This window comes from Rutilus rutilus, assembly GCF_951802725.1.
Source record: "Rutilus rutilus genome assembly, chromosome: 3".
Classification (NCBI taxonomy): Eukaryota; Metazoa; Chordata; class Actinopteri; order Cypriniformes; family Leuciscidae; genus Rutilus; species Rutilus rutilus.
The window spans coordinates 36,750,252-36,772,127 of NC_140211.1; the positions used below are offsets into that span (position 1 = coordinate 36,750,252).

General features: G+C 40.3%; 1 protein-coding gene across 1 annotated transcript; it reads right to left on the reverse strand.

Annotated features, from left to right (window-relative positions):
• Positions 1 to 734: 734 nt before the first annotated feature.
• per1b (period circadian clock 1b) lies at positions 735 to 18,496 on the reverse strand. Its single transcript, XM_084403828.1, has 19 exons — positions 18,318 to 18,496; positions 12,470 to 13,218; positions 11,812 to 12,065; positions 11,377 to 11,498; positions 10,976 to 11,177; positions 10,491 to 10,685; positions 10,209 to 10,394; positions 9,965 to 10,118; positions 9,202 to 9,445; positions 8,920 to 9,028; positions 8,669 to 8,807; positions 8,357 to 8,475; positions 7,184 to 7,330; positions 4,749 to 5,051; positions 3,687 to 4,519; positions 3,360 to 3,558; positions 3,027 to 3,219; positions 2,445 to 2,595; positions 735 to 2,350 (listed from the first exon to the last, which is right to left on the reverse strand). Exons 2-19 carry the CDS (start codon positions 12,850 to 12,852, stop codon positions 2,045 to 2,047), a joined length of 4,239 nt encoding a protein of 1,412 aa, XP_084259954.1. The 5' UTR covers positions 12,853 to 13,218; positions 18,318 to 18,496; the 3' UTR covers positions 735 to 2,044.
• Between the last annotated feature and the right edge of the window lie 3,380 nt (positions 18,497 to 21,876).

The following is a 21,876-nucleotide window of genomic DNA, read 5'->3' on the forward strand; positions in this document are numbered from 1 at the left end:
TCCCAGATGCCACTGCTGTGAAATCAAAGAAAGATAGACATTTCAAATTGAATGAAATACTATAAACAACCAAACAAACACACTAACCACTATTCGTCGCCACATCCACTGCTCTTTGTCTGATTTTGTTGAGATATGTCGATTCAGTAAGTTGTATTTTTAGGGTTAATTATGTTTGTTTTCCTTGCCATTGTTAAATGCTCAGGGACAAAAGTGATACAAGAGCAAATGCGTGCAGCTGAACGGCACAATTAGGGCTAGAAATGTTCAGTTTTCTCGCTGTTTATATAGTTCTCTTTCTCTGTAGGCCTGTCGTTACACTGCGGTGCGGGGAAAGAATGCAAGTCAAGCCAAACTTTCTTACCAGGGCACTGGCAAACGCAAACATGTTATTAAATCCTTTTCATTTAAAATTCCTTTTATAACTCTCATATAGCTAACTCTCATATAGCTCTGTACAATAATCATCAGCTTATTTGTGTGCATCACACTTGTTTGAGTGTTTGTTATTTGTTTGTGTGTGTGTGTGTGTGGGGGGGGCAGCTTTTGTCTATGCCTGGAAAAACCTCCATGTGTGTATTTGTTTGCTCCGTGGATATTCTTGTCTACTAAAAGCCTGTGGTTTGGTATGAAAACTGCTTATTTTAATTCCCTCTTCCTTGTCCAAAGCATACAGTGTGCTTTTCAATCATTGTATATTCTTGTAATTCATGGAGTTCTGCAGACCACAAAAGTGAGAACCATATTCTTTTTTATTTTCATATATAAAGAAATACACAAAATACTTACAAACTGTTCCAAGACAACTGGAAGTTCAAATAGCACATGACTGAAACGGACTGGTAAAGGTAAAACAGAATTCATCCGACTGATTGCCAACACAGTATCATTCATACCTTACAGGGACAGTTTATCCAAAAACATCAAATTCTGTCATCAATGAATCACCCTCATGTTGTTTTAAACCTTTATGACTTGCTCTCTTCTGTGGAAAACTATCCCTTTAAAACTCATTCCTCTTTGATGGTACAGTTCAAATATATTTCCATTAAAAGCCTCCGCTCTTTCGACCCAGCAACGTGTGGCAGCTTTTTCTGGCCGTGACCCCTGAAGCTTCCCTTTGCTAAGTGCTACTTTACAAGATGATGCCTTGAGCTACAAATGCTCCTTGAAAAGTTCACAGTCGCCATGATTACTGTAGTGACATCTAAATCTGAAGTAGTGGTGAAGATGAACTGTAACAGACCAAGTCGCAATACATTTCACACAATTCCTCCAAGCTTTAACATTGACAACTTTGCACCAATAATGTATAAAAAAATATACAGAATGATCAAAATAAAAACTGTAAATTTGGTCGAAAAATCCTACTCTGTATATACACCTGTAAAAAAATTGCAATAACATTTCCGTAACGTTTGGGAAATGGAAAAATTCACGAGGTGAGAAACAGTTAGACCGTCCTCAAAGGCAGTGAATCTGTTCTCCTGTCTAAAAACACACCTAAATCAACTTAACACCAGAGTTTAAAGACCCGTTCACACCGAGGATGATAACCATACAAATATGAATAGTCCACATCAACGGACAATAACATACTGTTTATAATAAGTCGTTCATCATCTGGAAAGAATTCGATTATTAAACCGTTATATCATTATAGTCATCATCCTTTGTCTGAACGTCCGTTAACCCATTTGACAACATTTGAAATAGTTGTTTAACATGCCACAAAATGGGTTCTTGCAGGTCACTAGAACTGGAATTAAACAGGTAGTGTCTTGAGGTCAAATCCAGAGTGGTCTAAAGCCAAGTATCCCTTACTTCCTGCCAAATCGTGACCGCTAACAGATCATAACCTCTTTGCATAACCAAAATATCCTTAATTTGAGATATCACAGTCTTTCGTCAAAGCAATTCTGCTTTACATTCATCATCTGTCAGCCTTCCTGGCTAATTAGCATTTCTTGATAGAAATAAATAAAACTGTATAATTTAATGAGTACACAAACGATGTCATCAGTATTGCACTGGCTCAGTGTCTTTAGTGTGTCATCTGTGAAAGTGAGGCACCCGTGTCCTCCTCGATCTGTGAGGTTACTCCTTGTTCTTCTATCATCATTTCTTGGTCGTTGATTTGTGACGTCATAATAGTCCCATCATTCTCAACCTCCTGGTCTTTGCATGACTCCTCTTCTCCCTCAGCCTCGCTCTTCTCCATGGCCGTGTCCGCTTGGGTGTGTTTCTCAGCACTGCACTCTAAAACACTGCAGAACTCCATTTCGTGGATCTCCACATCGAAGGGGGTCGCAGAGGGGACCGAAGGAGAGGACTTGCAGCCCACACATGCCTGAGAAACACAGAGCATAGTAAATAAAACAATCAAGACTCAGCGTTTAGTGGTGTATTGGGTGGCCGCTATTGTCTGAGAGATTTGAACTCACAGAAATGTTGAGAGCACGAGGCAGGCGCCCAGTGCGGATCCAAGGGTGAACTTGACTCAATTCGCTCTTCTGCTCTTCAGTGAAGCGAGGCTGCTGTTTCTGCATGGCTCTCAGAGACGCACGGTCCGCTTTCAACACCGAATCTCTGTCTCTGTTGCGAAACATATTTACTGGGTCATTTACTGGTTGTATCAGCCTTTTACAGTGGGTGTTGCAGTAATAGTAATGCGTGTTTACGGGGTGGTAGCGTGGGCGGTCATAATGAGGTGCGTCAAAATGTATGTTTGATGTAATCACAAATCAGTAATTGTGTTGTATAGGGATGGGAATCGAATTCTGGATATGATTTAACTACAGTTAATCTTTAATGATTATTTTTTGTAATTTTTGCAAAAGAATGAATGTAGAATTTGTAAGGCATGCTATATGCTATATGTAACAAAACTGAAAAAAAAAAAAAAAGCATAAAAAAAAAAAAATCATCAAATGTTCCATTTAAAATATTTTTAAATGTAACTAATCCGGCTCTCAATTCCCAACCCTAGTGATGTACTGAAAACTACTAAGTATTTTATAGTTTACCGGATGGGCAGCTGGTAGGTCATCATAGTCTTTTCATCCGTGTTGGCCATGAGGAGCCAGATGGGATCTTGTAGGACACATTTGATGAACTGTGCCTCTCCATCCCCCTCTGCTGTCTGCTTGCGGGAATGGCTGTTTTCGGATGAGTCCACACTACCAAAGTACTTGCTTGTATTGCTGCTCTGACTGCTTCCTGTTAAGTCAGCACAAAAGAGAAGTTATTTAACTCAAGTAAAAACTGCTGTGCTGAATGACATTCAGACACTCTTATCCATAATGCCTAAACTGATTTATCCATTTACATCGAAATTGAAGATATTATCAAGCACTCACTAGTTCCACTTCCAGAAGAGCTGCAGCCATTGGACCCTGATCCAGAGGACCCTGAGCCGGACCCAGAGGAGCCTGTGCCTGATGACCCAGAGCCTGAGGCGGCTGAGCCAGTGCCTGAGCGAGAGTCCTCCTGTAACAGCAGGTCCAGCAGATCACTGGAGGTGGACATGGCGTCTTGATTGGAATCATTTTGTTCACCCTGCAAAGGACAATAATTTACAATTCAATTCAAGAAATACAGATCAAAATCAAAAAAGTAGATTGAAAAATTAAAAACGGTATTGGCATTGACCACTGAAAAGCATGCTATCTGTTGCATTTTCTTACATTTTCATTTTCTTTTGAATCCAACGCTGAACCTCTCTGATTAGAGGAGTTCTGTCCTCCTGCTCCACCTCCCTGTCCCACCATAGGAGATGTGGTCTGTTGCACCGACGCCAAAGCTGATGCTACCTCAAACCGGTTGCTTGGCGACTCCTCCAGCTGCAGCAGATTTAAGGGTGAGGAGCATCTGGACTGAAAGAGCGGAGACTCTGCTCCTTCTCTCTCAGCGCAGGCCTCTCTTTGGCTGATGGAATGAGGGGTGCTGGAGCGAGAGAGGGCGCGTGGGACTGGAGTCGGAATCTGACAAGGAGCGGGGGATGTCATGTTGGCAGCGGGGAAAGGGAAAGCCGGGTTTGGGCTGTAGAAGGGCTGAGGAATGCCCATGCTGGGCTGAGGAAACATGTAGTTGGGTAATACCAACGCCATCATCGGGGGCACCATAGGAGCCCCCGCCATCTGCATCTGCATCTGCATCTGCGAGTTCTGAAGGGGGAAGCGTAGCCCCGCCTGTATGCTGGGGTCTGTGACGGGATGGGAGAAGGGGGGATAGACAGGAAATAACGGAAGGACGCCGGGTGGGTACGGGACAGAGTGAACGCTGGCTTGTGACCCTGAGGTGGGCCAGGAAGAGGAACTGGCTACAGGTCCCATGGGTATGGAGGAATTAGAGGGCCTGTCCAAAGCTGGAACCCCAGGACGGAGGCCTCTTGTTTGGCCGGCTGGGCTACGAGACCTCGTGTGCTCTGAAGATTCCTGGTGCTTCAGTCTTTTGCCTCCTCGACCGCGTCTACGCCCAGTGCTACCCGCTGCTGGGTAATCCCGAGAGCTGCGCACTCCTAAAAATCAAGAAAATAAGATAAGGGGTAATGTATATCCAGCCAGTTGAACATTAGATGTACGTATGAACATTATCCTACTTGGCTACTTGCCACAGAAGTAAATAAGACGGAATAACTGACTTCAGAGTGTCACGACTGACCAATCAGAATCAAGCATTTCAGAGAGCCATGTAATAAATGAAGAATAATTCTGTGCTTTTGTGTTTTATATTATGCATGTCCTCACCTCTTGCTAAGGGTGCGGTCGCTCGCTGGCGCAAAGCTGAGGCTGGGTCAAACACTCTGAGTTCGCTCAAGTCTCTGAAGCGGTACATGAAGTTATGCTCCTCTTGCTGTGTGTGAGCCGACAGGACTTCTTTCGTGAGACCCAACCTTTCTCCTCCTCCTGCTCCTCCTAGACCTCCTCTTCTTCCTGCATCCCTATCAGGAGCAGGGCTAGGGGTCAGAGAGGGCGTGGCTGTGGGAGGGGCTTGTGGTTGAGTGGCAGCAGCAGCATTTGGAGTGGAAGGGGCTTCCTCCATTACGATATCTGTGGTAATGAGGAAAAAAACAGAAAAACGTGAAGTGTGGATACTATAAAGAAACTCGGTTTCAAGGAACAACCACAAGAAAAAAAAAAAAAAAGAGACGTGTATGACAAAATAAGATACAACAATTAAAAACTGAATTTCTTTCATGTATTCTGACATTTGACACTATGATTACTTTTTGTTACAGACAAACTATAAACACTTACAAAGCCCTAAATAGTTTAGCTCCTCAGTACTTGAGTGAGCTCCTATCGCTTTATAGTCCTTCACATGCACTGCTGTCTCAAAATTCTGGCCAGTTGGTAATACCTAGAATATCAAAATAGACTGCGAGTGGTAGATCCTTTTCCTATTTAGTATCCAAACTCTGCAACAGTCTTCCTAGCGTTGTTTGGGAGGCAGACACACTGTCAGTTTAAATCTAGATAAAAGACCCAACCCTTTTAACCTGACATACACATTACACACTATCACATTTCTATAATTCAAATCTGTTACAGGATTGTTAGGCTGCATAAATTCGGCCAACCAAAACCAGGAACACTTCCTATAACATCCAATGTACTAGTTGCACTGTAAGAGGAATGGCATCTATGCTAATATTGGTCTGTTTGTCTCATTCCTATTCCATAGTCAGCCGGATCCGGTCCGTATCCAGACCACATGGTAGACCTGCACCTAGAGATGACCACAACTCAGCCCTGAATGTCAACGGAGAAAATGACAACTAGACAGGCCCTAGAGACCGATTCCCTGTGAATACCTCGTCGGCTCGACAGCCAACGGCACAGATCCTTAGTAAAGACCACAAGAACCTAAGTCCTTTGCACAGAGCCTAAGGCCAGCTTCAACTCCAATCCAATTGCCCCCCGACTGAGCATGTTTTTTTCTCTTCTTCATTCTGTCACCTTTGGCTTGCTTAGTTAGGGACACTTAATATTCAGCAATATTAATGATTTGACTTGGGGGTGGGCGATATGGCAAAATATTATATCACGATTTTTTTTCAGACAGGATCACGATCCACGATCTTACGATTTTTTGTGTTCATTTTGGTTTTTAAGACTGTTTTGCAAGTTAATTAGCAGTACAGCCAAACTAATTTCCCCATTTTAAAAATGTAGCCTTACAAAGTAACGGCAGAAAAAAGAATGACAGACCATTTAGGCCAAAGTAGCGGCGGGCGATACGACCAAAATTGTATTCGTATTTTTAACTTTGTTATGAAAGATGCAAATTACAAATGATAGGACAAATACAACATAAGATACAAATGAAATAGAAACAGCGCTTTAATATTTTCAGCTACAGTAGGTGCATTTAACAGTAGCATTAAAGTAAGAAATTGAATAAAAAAAACAAATTAGGTAAATTAGGCTGCTGTCACTTTAGGACTGAATGCACAGATCTAATATACTGTCACGCATCCAAACTGTTTTTCACTTTAGATATAAATTATGTAAACTTTGTTTGTATTTGATAGTTTAAGCACAATAATACGTGAAAGAGAACTTAGTTTGGTACTTACGCGCTGTGTGACTGGCTTTAAAACGCATGAAAATAAACTTTTGTGACGGCAAAGAACTGCAATGTCACGTGAGCATAACCGTATCTACCGGTATATACTGTAAACCCACTGCTAAACATGTGAATATACATATGCGTTGAACATTATGTTGGGACGGCGGCACCAGAACTGCGACTGACAGAATGCACTGTTGCACGATAATAAGATCTCTCTCCAAAGGCAGATCATGAAACATTTGAATCGTTCGATATCGCACACCCCTATTTTGACTGCACTGACCCTATTGGATGAAAACTGAACTGAGCTGGATGTTGACATCACTCTTTCCTGCAGAGCTGCTCTGAGCTATATTGAACTCGTTTCATATTTGATGATCTTTACACAGTTATTGAACTGAACTGAATCAACACTGTACTGTCCTCAGCTGAACAATGACACTATTTTCTTTTTAGACCTGCTTTACAGCAATATTGAATTCTGTTTGCATCAATGATCATTATTTTCCCGGTTATCACTGTAAAGCTGCTTTGAAACAATCTGTATTGTATTAAGTGCTAAATAAATAAAGATCACTTGACTTGACTTGACTTGACATTTGCCCACCTGACTCGGGAGGTTTTTTGTCTCCCACATGGACGATGGTGCTGCTGAAACTACACTGGGAGGTGACAGACGCAACACTTTCCGCTTTATTGTGCATGGCCAGTGGGGGTAACAATGCACTCTCCTTTACCAGAGACACAGATGGACCTGCAGGTTAAAGTATCTGTTAATACACAGCATATCTTAAGCTATATACACCACTGTTCAAAAGTTTGGGGTCTGTTTCTGAAAGAAGTGTCTTATACTCAAAATAATGAGAAACTCAATAATATTGTGAAATGTTATTACAATTTAAAAAATCTTATTTTAATATATTTTAAAATGTAATTTATTCCTATGATGGCCAAGCTGAATTTTCAGCATCATTACTCCAGTCTTCAGTGTCACATGATCCTTCAGAAATCATTCTAATATGCTGATTTTCTGCTCAAGAAACATTTCTTATTATTATCAATGTTGAAAACAGTTGTGCTGATTAATATTTTAATTATATAAACAAAAAGTCTGGATTCTTTAATGAATAGAAAGTTCAAAGAAACAATTAATTCATAAAAAAGAAAATCTTACTAACCAAACTTTTGACCAGTAGTGTATAATTAAAAATGTCACGCACATTTAGTGGTATGCTAATGCAAACACTACCATTTTGCATAATCATCTCTGATGTACAGTATATTAACTGCACGTAAAGTTTTTTATTGAATCAGAATTAGAAAATAAATTTGTTTGGATTATGGTGGATTTATGAATCCAGTCAAGCTATGGAGAAGGCCTAGCTCATGAATATTATTTTGTAAAGTTTTCCATTCAATATAATAAATGAGGCCTACTGGCCAAATGATACATTACATAATAAACATTCATGAGTCAAACCATCACCATGGTAGCGTTCATTAGTTTGCCGAATGCTTACAAGCTCAACAAAAAAAAACATGGCAAACACTCAGTGTGTATATACATGCCATTGTTCCCATTTAACCTGTTAATATTTATGCAAACCTTTAAATAAAATAAGTTTGCTCAAAACTGGCATTTCAGTTTTGCTGTGGTAACAGTCAATTTTGAATGGTAGAGGTGTTGCACAATATACTGCATACAACTAAGACATGTAACTACCACTGAAACACATATAATTAGTACTGTTCTGAATTAGTTTATCATTGCGGTACCCACCTTTAGCATTGCGTGGAGCGGCCTGCTGTTTGTCATCATCAGATGTGGAGGAGGCAGTGCAGGAAGAGGAGCCACACTTCCTCTTCACCGTGTTCGGGATGTTACAGCTGTCCAGATACCTGATGAACCAAACAAAACGCTGAGTCCAGGACCTGCCACTGGATTACTATCACAATGCCTATATTTACATGCAGATATGTCACAAGAGATGCTCTCTAAACAATAATATGATTGATTAGTCTGCAATTAATAACACATATTCAGTGATAATGTGTGATAAAGTCAGTGCTTTTAATGATCTGAAAAACAAACCTTATGATGCTGTCCAAGCAGTTGATTTGCTGATAAGAGTAGGTGGAGGGTGGCTCTTTCGGGACGATCAGGGAGGGTGGAGCAGCACTAGGACAGAGACTGCTCCCCGGCTGTGCCGCTTCAACTGCTTTCAGAGCACCTGTTTGCCAGACACAGAGAACAGCTTTAGACAAACAATCTTCAAAAAAAGAAAAGAAATGAAACTATGAATGAAACTATGGCTTCAAAATAAACTTTATGTGTTTGTTTACCTGCGGTGGCGAGTTTTTTAGGAGGAGGTCGGTTGCGGGATTCAATGAAGACTTGTTGTCCGCTGGTCTTCACCATGTGAACATCTTTGCAGATTTGCTGGAAGGTCATCTGTTTAAAAATGCAGTTCATTTCATTTAAACATTTGCTATCTTCCTTTAATTGATAAAAACAGTTACAATAAGAAGTAAAGCTATATGACTGCCTGTTACTGCTTCTAATTCATGCGCAGTCTTCGTTTTAGGCCACATACGGTTTTAAGGCTTGTCTCTCTAAACACTTACTGGTTTGTGGAACTGCGAGGGGTCCTCCAGACCCGGCCCACTGCTTTCTGATGAGGAGGTGGCACTGGGCTGGTGCTCGTGGGATCCGTTGCTGGCCAGGCTGCCGTAGCCCTGAGAGCTGCCGTTGTGGACGGGCTGCACCAGGAGCCTGTGGATCTGCTCACTGAGCTGAGGGATGTCTGGGGACAGGGTCCGCTCCTCCTGACCCCTCGGCGGCGTAAAGACATCCTCATTCAGTGGAGAGCTGGACAGAAAGAATCAAGAGGTAAGTGTGTGGGTGTACATCGTACAGTAAAGAAATACAATGTTTGTTAGTTTGAATCCTTTCTCCAAAAGGCTACAGTTGTACATGTGTACATGTATGTGTGTGTAGCAGCTTGAAGCACTGTGAGTCTCTGCATGCTGGGAGAAAAGAAATGGTACTTGGGACATATTGAGCTCATGAAAAATCTGTCTGTGTCCACATGACAGAGCATGTGCTGATGAGTGTGACTGACTGTGCACATATTACATACTGGTGTGTGTGGGAGGCATGGGATGTGTGTATGTCTGTGTGTTTGGGCTGTGCACGTCTAGAAGTGTGCACAGATGGAAAAATATATAATATATAATGTGAACGGTAGTGTTCATAAATATAAGATAAAAAGATCACTTATCACAAAGTCTGATTTGATTCACTGACGTCACGATAAAAAATAAAATAGCAAGGGTTTCTAACTGTTAATTTGGGGCCTTGTGTGAACTCATATCCATGAATACTTACGTTCTGACTTTGTGGCGTCCAACAATGAAGGCCACTTTCCTGCTCCAGGGGTTAATAAAGGAGGACCAAGAGGTGTCTATGGTCAGATACTCTCCGTTACGTGCACACATCCGCAAGGGTGAGTGTTCAAACGGCTGCCCTGCAAACTGGAGAACTGAGAGAGAAAATGAAAGTTGTGCCTTACCGCTCTCATTAAAGAAAAGAAATGGAGAGAGGTTAGAGAGAGGAAGGGAGAGTGACTCACTCTTCTTATGGATGGCCACCATAATGGGCCTGTCCTCTGGATGGAGGTACAGCAGGACTGGGGTTCCAACCAGGTCCTGAGGCAGGTACCCTAACAGAGGAACTGCCCGCTCATCCACCTCCTGAAAGAGACAGCTGGGGGTGTGACTGGTAGTGAATATCCTCTTATCCGGAGGAATGCGAGGGGCTGAAAGAGGGAATGAGAGAGAGCGAGTTTATTTTTCAATCAAGTTCTTTCAAAACGTGGTGAAGAACTGATGCGTTTTAAACAAAAAAAACATACCCTCATATCCCGAGTGCACTCTCTCTGCGATGAGCAGACAACAGGGTTGAGGGTAAGCCATGTCAGAGTCTCGGAGCGTGAGCAGGTAGGGGGTCAGTCTGAACGGGTAGTACTTCACATCTCCACTGGATGAGACGTCTCCACTGATGCGACAAAACATGGACTTCTCTTGGGTGCAGTCAGCTGGTGGAGAGACTACAGTCAAAGAAAGGGAAAGAGAGAACTGTTTATTGCCTTAAACTTCATTTGTATAGCGTGACCATAACTGATCTCGGTAGTCCTTTTCCAATAGATAACCTACAGTACAACAGCACAAATGATATCGGCATATATCGGAGTGAAAGTCTTGGGTTTGAAATGTCATGAGGGTGAGCAAATGATGATAGAATGTCCATTTTTGGGTGAACTATCCCTTTAAGATCAAAAGCACTGTGACACTTTCTGGTAGTCAAATGTTAGTGTAACCTGCCCTAACACAAACATACCAGAGCCGATGCAGGAGGCCCATGATGGCAGCCTGCAGGGTGCGGTGTTGCTGTAGAAGGTGCTCACATCTTGGGGGGCGAGCAACTCTGAAAACAAAACCCCGTGCAGCTTCTCTGGCTTACTGCGCAGAAGAGATGAGCCCTGCGGTGAGATGTACACAACCTTCCCTGACAGGAAAGACACCGCCATGGAAAATGTGTCCTGCACAACAGAAAAAAAAAAAGGGTAAAAATTATTAGCATCTTTTCTTCATAGCTGTTGGCGGAAATAAAAAGCCATACGTCAACAAGCACTTGTCAGCTAATTTGGTGAAGAGATAAACACTACTTTTCATACAACAATATTCAAATACGGTGTTACTACAGGAGAAAGAAATGGGTTCGTGTGCAAGTCAACGTACTGTATTTTTGAGCGTGAATTCAGAGGTAATATTGTCCAGTTCATCGACAGTGAAGGTGGAGAGGTCGAGACTACAGCCATGACACTCCTCAACATTCCACTGGTGATAATACTCCTGGTTGGCTGCAAGATTCAAAGCAAAAAAAAGAAAAACTTTAAATTAACACATATATCACTGGATGTGCAAATTATATTACCACTGAAGTTGAAGTGTGTAAATCCTGTGCTTCTAGTGGCACCAAACAGAACTGCAAAATATAGTGATCATTTTTAAACGCTTTGCCTAAACATGTCCCTCATCTTCCATCGTTTAGACAAAGAGAGTCCCAAACAAAACTCGTGCCATTGGTTGAGCCAATGTTACTATACTGGGCTCATTTCAGCCGGTTGCCTTTCCTGCAAGACATAGAAACCTACATGTGAAATTCCCGCTCACCTCTGACTTGTCTGACACAGCTGAGGGCGTATTTGAGGGCATTAAGGGTGCTGGAGCGTCCCTTCATCTTCCTCTCCGGTGGCAGACGGATCTTCAGCTCATTCAGGGCTCTCATCAGCTCTTTCTGTGTCTGGACACGAGCGGACTGATCGCTGCTGCAGCCGCTGGTGGACGGCGGGTCCTGTTCGGAGCTGGCGCTCAGCAGGCTGTAAGCCAGAGAGCTGCTGGGTGGAGAAGGGCTGTGAGAGTTTGAGCTGAGGGAGCAGAGATCAAAAACAAGAGTCGCATTTAGAATTCAGATGTTGGTCAAAGCAGTTTACAGATTTTTTTTTAGGTGGAACTCAAAAGTAGACATTTTTGCAGACAAGGGGACGTCATGTTCCGAAAATAACAACAACAAAAAGCCTCATAAATGTATAAGAAAAGTGATTGCTATAGTGCTATCTCTATGTGATGAACAACCCAAAACGTATTGATTTCAGAGAATGGACATTAATATCATCAATCCTTAGATGCCATATTTGATTTGAGAATTGCAGCATAGGAGAGATTATTAGTCAATAAATAACTTAAATTTCAGGCAATTCATCACACAAAGCTATCGTATGTCTTTAGAAGACTTTGAAAATCAATGGGAAAGATTTTCTCTCTCTCTCACCTCTTGTTGCTCTCCGTAGTCTCCAGACACATGGCCGAGTCTTTTCCGTTCTGACTGGAGGAACTCTGATAACTTCGGTTTGACTGTCTCCCTCTGGATCCGCTCCCTCTCTCCATCCCTCCTTCACTTTCCCTCTCCCCAGAGTCATTTCCACTTGATAGTCCATCCGTATCATCGGAATTTGTCCCATGGGTGCCACCCGGGGATCTCTTGGCATCAGATACCCCTCCCGAAGATGATCCTGTCTCGCTATTCACTGGATTCGACGAGGGAGAGCTCTCGCTCATGCTGCAGGATCTGTTTACAAGCCCTGCCTTTTTCTCGACTCTTGCTCCTCTAGCTGAATCATTGCTGGGCGCGGAGTCGGAGTTATCATCGCTCATAATAAAACTGGACGAATAGGCAATTGCCAAGGTGATGAGATTCACCTGATAATAGATTAAAGAGTTTTAAAAAAAAGTTCACTATGTTGGACTGCTTGAACTACAGTGGGAAATCATTTTGATGCAAATATTCTTCACAGATTTGTCCCGCAAACAAGAATCATGGTATATCCAACGTTGCTCATCTCAGAAAAACAGACAGGACTGGTTGTTACGAAACAGACTTGGCTGCTACCACAGAGCCAGATGGAGTGTGACAATGCGAGAGAAAGTGCAAAAAAAAGCCGCTGGGAAATGGGTTTTGTCCATTCGGTCAGTCTTCTTCTCTTTACCCTCTGTGTCACTTTATCTCTTCTCGGAAGACAACTGCCAAAAAAAGGAGCAAAGAAGAAAAGGTAAGTGTGCGTCAGTCTGAAACATTTGGACAAAGAGATATACTGAGCTGGTTAGTCATCTACAATTAGGCAGCCCCATTTATAGCTAATAAATCATATCATTGGTGAACAGCCTGGTCTTTTAACAGGAAGTGCTACTCAGGGGTGTTTTTGTTTTTCAACCAGGTAAATTAGCTATCAGCTATTTTGCTGCACATGAGAACCCAGATATTTCATCTTCCCTGTTGGCCACTACAGAAACCTTTTCTGGTCTCCTTGGTAACCAAAACTACTTTCTAGATCCACACATCCACTCTCCACCTTCAACTACGCAAGCGAGTCTTTTGTGCTTCCTCTCTGGGATTGTTACCGTCACCATCCCTCTAATGTTCTGATTCCATTTCGGGAGCTACTGAGTTCAGACGTACACATTCTATATTTACTGCAAATAGCAAGCAAGGGAATTGACACTAAAAATTGAGCATGTAGCTAGAAACTAATTCTAAGCCAATCAGTTATTCTAAGGCACATTAACTGTGTGGTAAAGTATAAATAGACAATGAAAAGTAGCCGGTGGCACTAAAAGTAGTAATGTTAGGAAATACTGTACTTTGTATGACTATGAAGCTCAAATATATCCCAGTTTGAAGATTTTATTTATACAGTAAACTAGCTACCCATTTGCTTTTATTTGGCTGACTTCAAAACTACCAAAGCCCTGTTTATTAATATCTAATATTATGAGATCTCTATTCAGTTGTTTCCAAAGGGGAATCAAATGTCATTTCTTTGATCAATTCTTTGTTAGAATTTATGGACATACTTTTCTTAAGAGATTCTTTGACGCATAAGAAACTGTTACTGAAGTATTTATAATTCACTTAATTTAAATGGTTTACCAGGCATGGATTAAGAGCAGTTGAACAGCTTTGATCAGCATGAACCTTTCAGCCCACGTCATTACAAAGAGAACAACAAGGCTAAAGGTGTTTAAATGCAAATGCCTTGCATTTAATCCAAGCATTAAGAGAATGTCAAATGTTCAAATCATGAGGCAGCTGAATGGAGAAAGTGAAACGGCCGTTTCTGAAAGTACTAAGCGCACAATCTGTTTTTAAAACTGATCTATATTTTAAGAGAAATGTGTCCTGTTAAAATTGTATTTTTTAAGTAACTTCTACATACAGTGAACAATGGACGCAATAATCACATCAAGATGCCATATCCACATAGACCAAGAAAACAAACTTATCTTCACAGATGTCAAATGGCCACAGATGCTGCTTTTCTTAAGACAGACCATGTGTTTCTTTTTTCTGGGCCAGATCAGGGCTGTTTGTTTGGAATTAATTTGCTTGTGTGGGTGTTCTCCTGCACATGCATACGCACTTACGACACCTAGCCTATTCTGAACCTGTTTATACTTGTTGCCCATGTTCTGCAAAGAAACAAAAAGCTGCATCACGAATATAAACTATAAAACGAACCACCAAGTGGATGTCCAACTAGATCTTAAACCACAAAGCATTATCAAATTCTCTCTTCTGCGTCTTACAATTATATGTGTAATGGAGGCTGGAGATGTTAGAAAAATAGTCCTACATAAAGAGCATTTATAAAACAAACAGTTAAGAATGTTTTCGTTGATTTACAGTAAATGTCTAACAGAAAATAACGGAGAGCAAGAGTTTGTCAAAAAATATATATATATATTTTTTTTATATATATATAGCTAAGTATTACATAATGAGAGCTGTTGGCTCACATGGATCCAGGTTCCTGATCATACACTTACAACTTAATCGAAAAACAGACTAAAAAAAAAACCTGACCGATAAACATCGCATTACAAACGTAATGCGCCCAATCTTCAAAACACGATGCGTCATATTTTTTGTTCTGCGCATGAACAAACTTCCGCTGGGCTGAATGCAGACGTGCACAAATGAAAGTGTTGGAGAGACTGGCAACATTTTAATCAGACGCTCTCAATCCAACGGATATACTAACAGTTCACCCTCTATTCCTTCAGTACTTTCTACTGACACTGAGACAAACACTGCAGCATCTCGCTTCCATTACAGTCGTGAGTGCTCCACTGTGTGTCTGCGCGCGCACTGCCTGTCCCAGTGACTCGTGCACGGCTGCACGCTCCACTCGACAGCTCCAGCGGGGAGGAGCGACATACGAATGAAATCTGGCCCTAATGGGTGGAGCTAGAATGTCCAAACCCTACCATATCCACAACTCTGTCCCTCCACCCCTTTAGAACTCCAGAAAGAAGGAGCTGGACTAAATCCCACCCCATTGGAGCTCCAGAGAGGAGGAGCTGGACTAAATCCCACCCCATTGGAGCTCCAGAGAGGAGGAGCTGGTCGTCATTTGACTCTGCAGTGAGTACCACTTGCTCGACAGTGCTTTCCGGAAAAAACTGCTTCCGGAATAATAACGATTTTAAACAACAGTTCAATAAGTCAACTTGCACTTTGACTATTTTTGCGGCTTTGTATTCAACTATTTATGTTTGACTGATAATGAAAACAACAACAACAACAACAACAACAAAGATCATATTCAATAAAGATTACATATTCAAATTTAGTTGAATATTTTGCTTTGGCACAGAGAACCCCCATGATGTCATTTTAAAGGTAAACACGATTAAAAAAAAAATGGCACACAGTTCACAGAGCGAGCAGCTCTGGAAAAATGTGCGACCCGAGTTATCCAAAGCCTGGGAACGAGGTCACAAGCATATGATTTCATGTGGGATGTCGGGTGCTTTGACTGACCACTCGAGCAGGTAATGTTGAGGTGCTCAAAACAATACTGATACACTCAAATTACAATATAACTTTTGGGGAAAACGACATAGTTGTCACTGCACAATAAACTGGAACAGAAGGAAATTATTCGACATCACTTTTAATTTAAAGAGAAACAGAAAGAAAAAACTATCCAGTAACAGACTCAAATATTACTAAAATGTGAGCCAAAACTACTGCTCATGCGATGCATCACACATATTTCCCCGAACTGTCATCTAGTCTCACATAACACGACTTTCAATCTGGAACCAAACGCCATAGATTTACCTCTTCGTCCAATACAAAGAATACAACCTGAGAAAGTGGAGTACTGCATATTTTGAATGTAATATTACCATTTATTATTTATTCAATACAGAATCCCTAGATTACATCATATCCTGTCACTCTCATTAGTTGAAGGGTCTAAAGAATTTTGCATGTTTAAAATCTAGTGTGACTGATGCCACCTTGAAGCTGAGACTGTCACCATATCTTTTTTTTTTTCTTTTTTTTCCTCCAAGATTTAAAATGAATTTTGAGGGCTTTAGTCTTTGGTATTACTCTAAAGCAGGACAGCTGTTTTTCTGCTGAAACCCCCCTGATCATATTTATCTAATCTTTTCATAAATAATGAATATTAATATATTGTATTTTTGTTTTAATTTTCAAACAATCAAAATATGTATACAATTTATCTAATTTATTTTGGGATTGACATTCCTATCACAATTTCACCAGCAGTTCCTTCATGAACCCCTAGGAGTTTGCGAGCAAGTATTACATTACAAGACGGACAGAAGGACAGACTTTCAGTTGCCTGTGAAACAACAATCTAATTGGCATAAAGGCATAGTATCTATTCGCCTGAACAGACTGAACTCCTCTGGCAATTACAGTAATAAAAAGCAGTCATCATTACTAACATTAACATACACAGCAGATTATTCATTTTTTAGACAATAGTATTGAGCTTCCCTGCTTTGTTAGTATTAAGAGTTCAATTGTAAATGCTTAACCTACTTATCCACAACTACATTCTTTGCATATGATGATGGATTTGAGAGCGGGGCTAGTTGTCACACGAGCTGCTCAAGTGAATATTTCTCTAGGTTTATTTTCAAAAATTATAGTTTCTGTTTAGGCATAAACCTTAAAGTCTGTTCTTGCTCAGGAAAAATAATAGTGGTAAAACCTTTACAATAAGGTTTGATTAGTTAACTACTTTAGTTAACTTGAACAATTCTACAGTGCAGCATTTATTAATTTTAGTTCATGTTTATTTGAACATTTACTAACATATTATTAAAATCAAATGTTGAATTTGTTACCATTAGTTAATGAACTGTAAACTAACATGAACAGCTAGATTTTTTTTTTCTTACTGTAAAGTGCAACCAAAATAGTTTATTGACCACAAGTTGGACTTTGTGACAACATGCCCCCCAACAGCAACATCAACACAGCCTATTATCTGCTTTTCAACGAAATTTAAACAATAAAACAATTATGAAGCATCAAAAAGTCCCAGAAACAACAAAGATTTTGACAATAAAGTGCAAAATGACCAAACCGCTGGTTTGTCCAAAAAATGCTGTAATCAATAAATTAATGACATACAAAACTGGCACAACTTGCCCTGACCCAAGATTTATGAAAAATACATTGTCCTGAAAACAGTTCAACATTTCAGACACAATCCAACTGTTTTATATAGTTGACTAACTAACGTTACTGCACCTTAATGACATTGGAATTTGAAGTGGCATAATAAACCAACATGACAAATAATCCATATTGATACTTTAATCAAGATTACATGACTACAGGAAGTTTGCATCACTTTTTTCACTTTTATATCATTTTACTTAGTAAGGCAACTCTAATTTTTTATTTAACAGAGATTTTCTGAGCCACAGAAGACAGCGGACCGTGAAGAAGGTCAATGCGTGATGCGTCACAGTTTTACTTTACTCATATACAAAAATGTCAACAAAAATGTAAATTAACCTTAAAGCAAAGCACGGACAGATTGAACAGACTGTAAAACACAGTATGATGGCATGATATAATGTATGAGGTTTGCATTTCAACCAGTTTCATTATTTTGGCTTATTGTGGAACGGTCAAGAGCTATTTGCACATTATTCCACCCAAATCAGCACCTTCTGTTGGACAAATCTAATGTTGTAAACAGAATCGGTAAAGTAGTATAAAAGGTTCAATCGAAAAAGAAGAACCATGCCACATTTAACGTTAAGCTCATGGTTAATGTTGGACTTACCTTCTGAGTCTTACTGCTCCGCCGAACGAGAGGACGAATATCCCTATGTCGAAAAGTATTACAATGTTTTCCTGGTGTTATTAAATCGATGAAACATGAAAAGGACGTTTTTACATCTGCAGTCCACTGGCATTCGCTGCAATTGTGTGCTAGAGATTTGTTTCCCCACGACTCCAGACACACACGAGTACACGTGCTTTCCAATCGGTCTAAAACACCGAGGAATTCAATTGGCTGTGCTCGCAGCAAGCCACGAATCCCATTGGTTGACTCCACCCATTCACGGCGAAGCTTTCGTTGATTGGCCGATGCCAAAGGCGCTCGGCTCACGTTCATCAGCTGTCACGTTGCAGCGCGCCTGTTGTTGTTGCAATACATGAGAACGAGAGTGTGTTGTGGGCAGGACTACATATTCCTAATAGACTGCTGTAGATTTAGAGTCAAACCAGAAATACATTAAATATAGTATGTAGGTCCTTATGACCATTTTTAGCTTAGTCGTGGATGCAGCAAACTGAACTAGACCACATGAAATTGCATTCATGTGATAATAAACACCCTTATTATTAATACAAATAAAAAACCCACACAGAATGAAACCTACAGCAATTTGTGCCAGCATATATGTTTTAGAGCGTGGATTTCATGGACCATGCGAAAGCTAAAATAATTGCTGAATCGCTTCTTAGAAATGAACTGTACAATGAATGGGATTTCCCAACACTGTTGTTTTAAAATGTTTTGCACAACAACAAGACTGAAACCTGGTGCTGGTGAATGAGCCATGCACAGTTCCACGTGCCTCAGAGGCAGGCTGCTGGTGACGTCAAGCATCTCCCGCAACGCCCTTCAGACTCACGCGGCTTGCGGTGTGGCTCGCTGTGCTCAGTGTGTGCTGCTGCATGGATGAATTAATCATCGCCGTCAGAGAGGCGTCATAAACAGGCTGACCTGACCTCCATTTAACCGATTTGGTAAAACTGTCCCTACTGCTTGCCAATGTCAGGCAAGTATAGTTTGGAGTCAAATTAAATTTGGACTGCATTAAGGAACCCACGTTTAGCATCGAAGATTCTATGTTTTTCTCTGATTGTTCCGGGCAAAGATTCGAAGCATCAGGACTGTCGAAAACAGCGCCATCTTGTGGTTGGTCAAATTTACAACAGCCATAAACCCGAATGCGCAGCTCCGTTGTTTCATCCACGAAGCACAAAAAGCCTGACAACTTCAAATGTTCAATCGTAAAATTAGCATATTAAAATTCTGCAATAAATTCAATGTAATAATAATAATAATATGACAATCAGAGGCAAGCGATTGGTGCTCTAATTATTTTTGTTTATTATAGCCTATATTGTTTTTAAAGGCTACTGTTTATAAGGCAGAATATATGATAATATTATAGGCTATATATAATGTTAGTGAATGGACTTGAACTTCCATAAACCCTCTGAGTAATGAGTAGTGGTCTGTATTCGAACATTCCGACAAGGAAATGGAATCATTCACGTGACTGGAAAGAAAGTGAGGCATCGTTTTTGATCACGTGCGGAACTTCATGAGAAATTGCGCTGCGTACTCGATACACGCTTTGAAGCTTCAGTGTCACTGTCACATGTAACAATGACACCTCTACAATATAGGACTCAGCAGTCTCTAGATGAGTAAACCTGCCATTTCATTTCATTCTTCAAAGTTGTTATCTATAAGGCTATAATATCATGCATAATATCATTGCAATCATACATTGCAAGCTATTTTGTTAAGATAACAATGAACAGTGAAAAGAGAACAACAGCAATTGTTGTTGTCAGTGTGAAAGAACATTGTGACATGCTTTAAGAGATAAGATAATCTAATACTAGTGCCAAAACGCCTCCTTTTCTTCTACCACTAACCTCTCATACGCACAGATGCCTAATAACAATCATTATTTTAGTGGGTGTGCTCTAACATAGGCCTACACCTTGAGAAATAATAATTCATGTAAAATCCAGTGAATTAGGGATGGACTGTTACATTTTTAATCCCAGCCTATCTGTTTATTATTAGGTTCTGGAGCAGGAGTTGCGTCCTCACACTTCCTGGCAACTTGCAGTAGACTCTGTACCCTGACAAAAAAGGCCAAATTTTCTTTTGAGCCTATAAGGAAATATTCTGCCTTGTTCTACTCCAAAGACATTTTTACTTCATAGTTGTAGGCTACTTTCAGTTTTGTCAACAAATTCTAAACTTCTTGTAAAATGTATATTGAGCTTCTGTTTAGCAGTGCATGATTCTTTGAAAGCTGCTTTTTCATGGACATGTCGGCGCCATCTACTGGTCACGTCCATTTATACATCTCTGGCATTCAATAACAACCAACTGCAGAACCACAGAGCCATACTTCACAGTAGGTTTAGTGGTTGGGTGGGTTTAGGCATTCGTTAAGGTCGAGCTTATAGATAAGCTTAGAGTGAAGGGTAAATTTAGTGATTTGAACGGGATATGCGGTCATCAGTTCCACCCTAACTTCCGGTCTGATGCTGTGACGTATAGCTCTGCGGTTCGGCTGCAGCAGTTCATGTCTCCAAATGGCCAAGAGCCTCTTGCTGCATAGAAAAAAAAAAAAAAAAAACAGTCGGTTACTGTATTATTGCACTATTGACTATTAATGTATTTATATACTTTGCTATGATACTTTCATCGCAAAGCCTAATGATCATTATTATCAGTAAAGAGTCAAATTGCATTTTAATTTACTTCATACACTAACGCTCAAAAGTTCAGTAAGGTGAGGTCAGCAAGATTTCTTTTAAAGAAATTCAAATACTTAAAAAGATATTAATACTTTTATTCACCAAGAATGCAATCAACTGATCAAAAGTGACAGTAAAAGACATGTTACAGAAGATTCCAGTTTTCTATTCATCAAAACATCCTGAAAGAAATGTTTCCACAAAATTATTAATCAGCACAAATGTTTCAAACACTGATATTAATCAGAAATGTTTCTTGAGCAGCAAATCAGCATATTAGAATGATTTCTGAAGGATCATGTGATCGAGACTGGAGTGGTTGCTTTGCCAACACAGGAATAAATTCTATTTTAAAACTGAATAAAATTTAAAAGAGTTATTTTAAATTGTGATATTTCACTGGTTTCCGATCAAATAAATGTAGCCTTTTGTATCATGAACAGGGATGCATTGTATAGTATATAAAAAGCCAAATATATACAGTACTGTGCAAAAGTTTTAGGCAGTTGTGAAAAAATGCTGTAAAGTAAGAACGTTTTCAAAAATAGACATGTTAATAGATTATATTTATCAATTAACTAAATGCAAAGTGAGTGAACAGAAGAAGAATCTACATCAAATCCATATTTGGTGTGACCACCCTTTGCCTTCAAAACAACATCAATTCTTCTAGGTACACTTGCACACAGTCAGGGACTCTGTAGGCATATAGTCAGGTGTATGATTAAACAATTATACCAAACAGGTGCTAATGATCATCAATTCAATATGTAGGTTGAAACACAATCATTAACTGAAACAGAAACAGCTGTGTAGGAGGA